The sequence below is a fragment of the Centruroides vittatus genome, unplaced genomic scaffold (genome assembly GCF_030686945.1).
Source record: "Centruroides vittatus isolate TY-2023 unplaced genomic scaffold, ASM3068694v2 contig_484, whole genome shotgun sequence".
Lineage (NCBI taxonomy): Eukaryota > Metazoa > Arthropoda > Arachnida > Scorpiones > Buthidae > Centruroides > Centruroides vittatus.
The window spans coordinates 625,030-634,811 of record NW_027122274.1 but is presented as its reverse complement, the minus strand read 5'-3'; the positions used below and the strand labels follow the sequence as shown (position 1 = coordinate 634,811).

At 30.2% G+C, this 9,782-nt stretch overlaps 1 protein-coding gene across 1 annotated transcript in view; it reads right to left on the bottom strand.

Annotated features, from left to right (window-relative positions):
• The window catches only part of LOC136977941 (fatty acyl-CoA reductase 1-like), a 32,083-nt gene continuing 22,301 nt past the window's right edge, over positions 1–9,782 (bottom strand). Inside the window, exons 13-23 of the mRNA XM_067273556.1 lie at positions 9,361–9,477; positions 9,111–9,286; positions 7,433–7,505; positions 5,037–5,143; positions 4,784–4,961; positions 4,623–4,709; positions 4,469–4,587; positions 4,163–4,402; positions 3,958–4,087; positions 1,574–1,701; positions 1–115 (exon numbers count right to left, since the gene is read on the bottom strand). Of these exons, the coding sequence (XP_067129657.1) occupies positions 1–115; positions 1,574–1,701; positions 3,958–4,087; positions 4,163–4,402; positions 4,469–4,587; positions 4,623–4,709; positions 4,784–4,961; positions 5,037–5,143; positions 7,433–7,505; positions 9,111–9,286; positions 9,361–9,477 (1,470 nt within the window). The remainder of the gene's footprint in view (positions 116–1,573; positions 1,702–3,957; positions 4,088–4,162; positions 4,403–4,468; positions 4,588–4,622; positions 4,710–4,783; positions 4,962–5,036; positions 5,144–7,432; positions 7,506–9,110; positions 9,287–9,360; positions 9,478–9,782) is intronic.

The following is a 9,782-nucleotide window of genomic DNA, read 5'->3' as shown; positions in this document are numbered from 1 at the left end:
CTAATAAAATATCTTGCATACGAAATCACCGATGGCCATCCACATTCCTGAAGGCATCAGATACACAAGTATCCCTACTAATAAAATATTGGTTGCTAATTCTATAGAGTACAGTCTGAAACAATAATTAATATCACAATTATCACATTATTCGATTTATAATTTTTCTTTTTAACAATTTACAACAATAATTTATAGACGACATTATACACAAGTAATCTTGGTTAACAAGGTAGATAGCCTACGTTTCTTGAAAATAGTACTTAATGCGCTATCTACCTTCTCTAAACATAAATATAAATTTATTTATTTGTATTTATGTTTATATGTTTATATTTATATTATGTTTATGTAGATATACCGGTATACCAATTTATGTGTATATCCAAGCAAAAACATTTGAGATATAAAAATATTGCTCCAAGTAAAAATGTATGACAATTTGGATGACAGTCAAATTTTATTTCTTAGGAGTTTTCTTTTTGGTAAAGATAAGCTTATCTTTACAAAAAAAAAACCTAAAAAATTTGACTTTATTAATCCAAATTTTCATAATTTTTTACATCTCAATTTTTTTGCTCGGATATTAATTGTGTTATTACTATCAAGACATTCGTTTAGGTGCAATTTTATTTTTACAAGCGTGAAATTAAGCGATTAAAGGAGAATAGTTCTATGAGGAACCCCGTAAACTTTAACCTTTCGACACGGAATTTTCACCAGCTCCTCGCTGATAACGAAAAATGCTTAGGTTTATAATTTGAGCTTTCAATACCAAGTAGTTTTTTTCCTGGGAGCATCTGCTGTGCGGATGAAGAAAAGAAGAAAGTACAGCTCCTTTGGCAATTTTTGCATTTTTCAATTGCTTATACTTCGGCAACAGCTTTATATAAAATTTTGAAATTTTGCACACTACTTAAGAAAAGAAGTATTTTTCAAACGAGATAAGTAAGTCTATAAGCGTTTGGACGGAAAACTCGAACCCAGAAAATCGGAAACTCTGATTGGGCTGCGATTTGAAAAAAATTGCAGACATAAATTCCTACTGTCTGCTGTCCTTCCTTAATCTCAAGAACGGTGTTAGATAGATGAAAATCGTGACCAGATATGAAAAACATAGGGGCAGGAGGCCCCAATTAACTATATAGCCACTTCCAGTTTGCACTGAACATCACGTAATTTCAATTAAAATATTTTTTCCTAAACGAAGTTAGATAGATAACCGACATGACGCTATTGCTAACAGGAAAAGTACTATTTAAAATGTAAGTAATTAGCAAAAATGTACAACTAGTTTCTGCTAATAAATTAAGAAATAAATTAAGTATTGTTTGTACACATGTATTTGTAACACGTACAGACAATTTTAAGTTGGCTGAAGAGGGGCATCGGCCCGAAACGCGCAATGTAAAAAGCGTTCCAACCGAATAAAGGATGAAAATTTGCCCAATGTTTTAAATCAACTGTCACTGCATTGTGTCTACGCAAGAAAGAAAACATAAAACACGGTTTCCTCAAGATAAAATTAAGTAATATTAAAGAGTAACTATAAAGTCTAATAGAATTGACTTACCTAGAAAGATGTTTTCGAGCCCGAGGAAGCGAGTCTTCATCTTCGTTCATCAGAAATAAACGATTGTTTTTCACGCTTATTTCTAAATAATTCAACCACTCGATACCTCGAACATCGCAATTAAATAACTGAAATAATTTTATAAGTGCGCTTAGTTTTGTCAAACTAAGAACATATAAACTATAAAAATACAATTTGTTTCAAACACTTCGTAATTTATTTTCTCGAGAAAATAAATGCGAAATAATTCTTTTAGATCTCCAATAGAATTTACAATGCAAAAAGTATGAAATTATACAGCGTGCCACATAAACACCTAAAAGCTTTTAGAAAATCTTTACATCTATATGTTTCATCAAAAACAGATTTATTAACACAAAAATATGTCCAATGGAACGGAGTTTTAGTGCTTCAGTTATGCCTTGAAAATAATTTCCAGGAGGTGGCACTTGATTTTCCAAACACTGTTTCATTCTGATTAGAAGTGAACCCTCATCTGTTATAAGTCATGCATTAAACCTTCTTCCCGCTACAATACAATAAATTTCTTGAGAGAGCATGTCATGTGTTAAAATGATGCCAAAATTCTCAATGTATAGCTGTGCAAAATAGTGTGCTGTAGTACACCGGTTGTGAATCACTGATTTAAAAACTAATCACTTGAAAAATTTGTATATATTATAGTCCACGCAATGAAAGAGATATCCTTTTGTCTGCGACGTAGATCCTTACAGCTTAGGCCCATTCGTGTCTAGTTGGGTTTCTCATTTCCCGGTCTTTTGCTTGTCCCGGGATAAAAAGTAAACTGTTTCCCGGGATCCCGGGAAATCCCGGGACAAAATTAATTATTTTTAAGATATACAAAATATCATGAAATCAAATGATATAATTATTTTTCGTTTTTTAAAGTAATTTAATACGTTCTGCAACCTCCAAAATCATATTAATAATGCTGTGTAAGATATATATTAAAAATTACCTTTGAATTACGTAGAAATTTTCACAAATAGAAAAAATTTATTAAAGTTTGCTGGAAACTGCATACAACAACAAAAAATGACTTTGAATTGAGTTGAAAATTTAAAGAAAAATGAATTTAGATCGAACTTCTAACTTAGAAGGTAATTTTTGATTTTTTAAATAAAATATAATACAAAATATTGTAAATTTTTATAAGATTTTAAAAAGCAAAGATGGTCAATACTCCGATCACTCAATCTAATTCTTATTTTAGTAATGGAAAGTCTTGCTACCGAGAATGCCTTTTCCGATTCAATTGATGTGATTGGAATCGCGTTTAATGCATTTAAGAGAAGACAAATATTATGTTTTTCACCTGTATCCTGAAAGATTTCTAGTTTGTTTTTGAGATTGTAGTACTTCTTTTGTTCCCTAGTATTCTTGATTTGTCTACCTCGACTACTTTAATAGAAACATCATAGCCCAATAATTCGGCAGTTCGTTTGTCTTTAATAATCAGATTATGAAGAAAAACTTCATACTCGCTGACTTCGTACTCGTTTGTATCCTTGCCCAATTTGCACAACTTGGCGTTACGCAGTCATTGAAGTTACTGGGCATGATTAAAAATTAAGACAGCATAAGCACAATTATTCCAGATATTACTGGAATAATAGTAAAGAATTTTGAGAGTCCTGCCACAAATAAGCTACGTATTGATTACTGACCATTTGTGACGTGCCATAACGAGCAAAAATTAAAAAAAAAGACTAATAAATAGGTTTAAAATTAATAAATACAAATGTATTCTGACAGTTTATGAGTTAATTATACTTTCTATTTGCAAAATTTCCTCAACCTTAACGTAAAATCAGAAAAAAGTGAATTTTTAAGAAATTTGCGGGATTTCCCGGGATAAGAAAAATTTCCCGGGTTATTTCCCGGGTTAAAAAAACAACCGGAATCCCGGAATCCCGTTTGAGAAACCCTAGTGTCTACGCTTTCTTGCGCGGACTATAATATATAATAATATTAGCGAGGTTGAGGCCGAAGTTTTAAACGCGAAAACGTGTACGTCGGGCGTTTCAGCGCCGCTTTCCTGTAAGACTAGAAGTTTGACAATGGCGTTTAAAAAGTCAGTGGAATCATGCTCGACATTCCAAACTTCATTGTCAAACTTCTAGGCTTACAGGAAAGCGGCGCTGAAACGCCCGACGTACACGATTTCGCGTTTAAAACTTCGGCCTCAACCTCGCTATTACATTAATAAATGAGGTATATTAGTATATAAAAAATATATCAATGTAATATTTCGTTTTAGACTCAGATTTTAGTAGTCTAAATTTTTACTATGAATATTCAAACATTTTTCAAATGTATAGTCATTTGGAGCGTAGAAATGTCTAAGAAATAAAATTACTCACTTGTTTATCTTCCTTTGAAAGCGATTCTAAAAGCTTTTTATAGTTAGAAACGTCGAATTTCCATTCTTTATCCAGAAAATAATCCATTTGTTTCATTTTTAAATGTACTTTTTTATATAAGTTCACTAACCTGTTAAAAAATTGAGTTTTAGGATACTGTATCATGGAGTAAAATATAAAAATATAAATTTAAAATAATATTTACATTGGTTTCTTTCCTAATATAACTCTTCCTCCATCGACAAATATTGCGGGAAGATAGTGTAGAAACACTTTACCAATATTATAGATAAATGAATTTTCTGTAACAATTATTCTAGGATAACGATATGCCTGGCATAGAGGATATTTATCCACTAGTTTAAACGTCATATTGAAGATTTCACTATTTTTAGGTGGGTTAAGCATCGAAGTTGTACAATGACAGATGACTAATTCGTTATAGCTAAATAGGAATTCAAATTCTGAGTACATTTAGTAAAGTTAAAAATATTATTGAATACTTACTTACTTTTGATTAATATAAAACCAAGCTGATGCTATAGTTGTACTTGCACAAATATCTACGGGTACTACATCGTAAGTATTATTCATAAAAGCGCGAATAATTCTCAAGAATCCCATACCAAACTGAAAATTGAAAAGAAATTATTATATCTTTATACTACACAGTAAAAGTGAAAATTAATTATTTTAAGAATACTTGCCGCAATAGCTACTGCAACTGGACTGTTCCATACATCTATCCATCCCTAAAATTTAACATACAAAGATTTTTTTATCCTCTGGTAATATTTTCAAATCAAAGCTAGAAGATTAAATATACCTCTATTGGTTCTTTTACAGTTGGTAATATAAAAGAAGGGCGAATTATGAGTATAGGAAGGCCATCCCCCTCTTCTTTAAGAAGTTGTTCGGCTAAACATTTGCTATAAGTATAATTGTTTGGATGGCGATACAAAAAATTCTTCCTTAAACTTTCAAATGCTTCATCGTCCATCCATCTAATATATAATATTGTATATAATTTTAATATATTTAAAATATCTTTCATTATAAGTAATTAGGATTTGACTTACTCTAAACAATCTAAAATTTTCTTACTTGAATACCTGGTTGGATATATTTTTTCATATAAATACTTCTCATGAACGTTACAAAACGCAGTAGATAAATGTACCAATACCTAAATAACAAAAGTATACACAGTAGCTTTAAAACTAAAAAATTCTAAAATTCTAAATACAAAACTCAGCTAAATTTACTTATATTTTATTGAAACTTATGGTTAGTAAGCAGAAGGAACATTGACGTTAATTGTTATTATTAATACTTAGTGTAAACTTCAGACTAGACCTCGAAATAGGTGTATGTATCTCAAACTATAAACAATTACCAAGTTCTCTTAAGCAGAGTTAAGTGTATAGTAAAGTCTACGGTTTTCATTGAAACATTAAAAATTGATGATACCAATGGCATATTCATGATTTAATTTTGAGGAAGCGAGCTGAATTCGAAAAGTTTTTAATGCGAACGAATTCAATAAAATTTCCACCTTTGTGATCGCTAACTCATAAATAGTATAGAAATAGTAGACACAATATATTAACAAATTAAAAAATCAAATTAGTAGTTTGCTTTTTTGTTCTTATATTACAATAATTGAATATGTAATCGGTAAGTTTTGGTTCTATGGAAGATTTATCACAAAATTATTGACGCAGTCAGTTTATTATAAGAAACCAGAGTCCACCCACTTCTGTGTGATTTCTCCGGCTGCGTCAACAGTGTATGACAAGTTCTCCATGGAGCCAAACCTTAGTGATTATATATTCAATTATTAAAAAACGTCAAGCAACGAGCTTTAGAAATTTTTTTATAATAGTGAGGTTGCGGCCGAAGTTTTCATCTCTAAAACGTGAACATCGAACGTCGAGCGACGCTATCTTGTAAGCGGTAAAGATAAATGCTTCGAAGATAAGTCGAAGCGATACCGTAAGCGTTTTATTAGAGGTTGCGGCCGACGTTTTCAACGCTAAAGCGTGTACGTCGGACGTTCAGAGTCGCATTCCTGTAGGCTTAGAAGTTTGACAATGGTGTTTGGAACGTCGAGCATGATTTCACTGACGTTCCAAACGCCATTGCCAAACTTCTAGGCTTACAGGATGGCGGCGCTGAACGTCCGACGTACACGTTTTCTCTTTGAAAACCGGCCGCAACCTCGCTATTATTGTCTTTGCACTTTGCGTTCTTACTTTAGCAGCATGGCGGCGCTTTCAAGAACCAATTTTAAAGATTATTTGTTTTTCTCACACGTCGAATTCGGCCAGAAGACTGTGCGATTGCGTTCCAAACTGACGCTGTGAACAATCTGGTATCGACTCTCGGTCGAAATTGCTGCACAAATTTTCCAGGTAGAATCCACGCTACGTCGTTGCACCACTGGCTAAACAGATGTGATTCATAAAAGCTAATAGTTGGCTCGGGTTCATGCTTGGGCTGGTGGACTGGCTCGTGAAGATTTTCGAATTTTCTTCAAGTCGAAAACGCTCAAATAGAGGCCAGTTTCCCTTAAAAGATCTCTTTTTTTTGTACACGTGAAACTGAAAAGCGAACTTCAGAAGCATGGCATAGTCTGCGCGATTTATCCAGTTTTGTAAATATAAATTCTCTTTGAAGTTCTTTAATAAAGACATCTTTGATTTTTATAAGTAGATATTTTACTTTCGTATAAAAACAATATCAAATTATTTGAAACACTATTTCCTATAGGCAAATTTCGATGTTGAAGTGTATGCTATTGCAATGAATTTCCAATCCGAGTGATGTGACGAAAGAACTTTCGTAGATATTATTTAATAATACACTACTGATATGTGTACAATATAATATTGATATTTAGTATTATTTTTTAACGTTCATAATGCTTTGTTAAATTAAAAATAACGTTATTTACATTATGATTACAAGCATTACAAACATTAAGACAATTAAAAATATAAAAACAGGACTGCCCCGTTCAAAACGGAAATATGGTCGTACAGGTATATAAGTATTTCGAGCAAAGTAATAGTTAATTTTAATATAATAGTTAATAAAAGCATACATAATAAATTCGAATTTAAATAATTTGAAATTAACACATAATGTTCTACATTATAATATCAAACGGTAACAAAAATTATTTTAAAAAATATACTAAATTGGAGAAATGTTGAAATAAATTATTACTCGACATTTCCCAATTAAATAAAAAAAAAAAAAAAAAAATACAGAAAAATTTAAGTTTAATTAATTAAATATATTTCAACAATACAATTCGGTCTATTTTATAATTCTGGATTAAAATAATTTTATTAAGTTATATCCTATATGAAAATATAACGTGGAATATTTCTCTAATAATATCGTTTATAAATAATTCAATAATATTAAATAATTGCAATTAAAATAAAAAATAATTATATATTTTTACCTCTAAATTTTTAACTTCTTTTGCTAAATCAATTATACTTTTAGTTGAGTAAAAATTATTCATCAGAGTGTTCCTGAAATGAAATTATTAATTAGCTTTTTTAAAAGCAAAGTAAATAAATCAAAATTATAATAAAAAATCAATAATTTATTTGTTTTAACTTGTTTAATTTATTGAATAGTATGAGATAATTATAAGAGATTCCGCAAATTGAAGATGATTTAATAGAGGTTAGCTACAAAACATAAAAATAAATAAACACGTAGATGGTATCCAAATAAAAAGTTCCCGGTTACTCATTAAATAGCGCTTGATGTTGAAAATGGTCACGGAGTAAATCCAGAATGATGTTAACAATTTGAAATGTATCCGTTTTAAATGAACCATTTATTGCAAGTATTTTTTCCAGTGCCGGCAGTAATCACTTTTACTGTTAGTGTAAACGCACTTCTACGTCTGTGACGAGCTTTAATAGCGAGGTTGAGGCCGAAGTTTTAAACGCGAAAATGTGTACGTCGACGTTCAGCGCCGTTTTCCTGTAAGCCTAGAAGTTTGACAATGGCGTTTGGAACGTCAGTGGAATCATGCTCGACATTCGGCCTCAACCTCGCTATTAACAACCTAACCTGTTGCTTCTAACTTGCTAAATGACTTACCGATTGCTGTTCCTAATGGCGCCTGTTTCTCTCGACAATGTTTCCTAAAAGTCATTGAATTTTTTCCACAATATTCTAACAATTATAAACTTTTATGATTTTTAATTTATCGATTGCATGCAGACTCGATTACAAATAAAATCATAGTTCAATAACATAAGTGAAGAATGAAATTAAGTCTAATAGAAATTGCTTATGAAAAATCATAAAGATTTATTTTAGAAAATTGTTCTCTTATCTCTTGCCGTTTAGCTAAGTATCAATTAAAATGAATCTATTTAGATTCCACATATGTATCAAATAGAAAATTTAAGCGAATTTCTAAAGTAACAAAAATCATTTTTGATGTTAAAAATGTATTTAATTTGAACACTTTGCAACGTTTACGACTCAATTTGTCCAGCGAATCAGAAACAGTTTTAATGCAATTTTTCCGTTATGATTTTTTAAATAATAGGTAACTTATTAATGTTAACTTTTTTATAATGCTCTGATCTATATGTAATGCAGAACATTTAATAATAGAGAAAGTGATAAAACATTGTAAATAACTTTTCTTTCTACGTGATATCGAAGTAAGCTGTAATCGATTTTTAACAGGCAAAGTTCAATTTAATAAATTAAAGTTTTAATGTCTTTCTGATATTTTTATATTTCAGTACAAACTGAAATTAAAAATCTGAAATATATTATAATATTGATACAATCCGGCCCTATACAATGCAAAATCGCTTATAACGCGACCAAAAGCTAATTTATAAATCATACAACTCTAATTCTGCATCCGAAAAATAAGATTATCACACCTTCCTTATCTGTTATAGCGAAATTTATAAACTCGCATAACGCAGATTCGCTTTTAATGTGGATCAAATTTTTGTATTGTGGTGTAACTTAAAAAAAAAATATAATCATGAGAATACTTTTGTTGACAAAATTAAAGCATAATATTTTTAATTTCATAAAATAAGTATTAAATAATCTACTTTCACTTTACTTCATATTCGGGAAAATAATCTTACTTCAAATTAACGTCAAATCTTATTAATGCACCCAAATGGAATATGATGGATACTCGATCGATTACGAGCTGGCGATGACAGGGCAATAATCCTAGTCTTTCATGCTTCAGATCTCCAGGGATAAATTCTATTTTGTCCATAAATTTGATATTATTCTTTCTCAATCTGCTAAATATCTTCAAAGTAAATGTAAGAAAAAAGTTATTAAAAACATGAAAAATTCTTCAAATTTTATAGAATTTTATATTACTTTGTTTTCTATAAATTCTTTCAGTCTTTCTGTAGGTTCTTTTTGTTTTTTCGTCCTTACCAAAACATATATTTTACTCAGATCACTGCACGATCTCAACAATTTTTCTATCAAAACCTGTTATTAAAGATACTAGAGTTAATAATTTGACTGAACATTCAAATATTTAGTTAGAAAATTAAAATTAAAAAATATTATATCATCAACAGAGTTATTGATTTATTAGAATTAGTATATTATCAATTAAAATTAAATATTTTTTATACGATATTATAAAGTTAAATATGAAATTGAGAAGAAACACTGTTCAGTGAAACATCGGTTTAATGGACACTGGGTTGTGTCCGAATCCGGAAAAATAATATGTCTATTGATATATTATCACCTCAATTAAAGGACACTGCTTTTTCTGGGAATAGTAT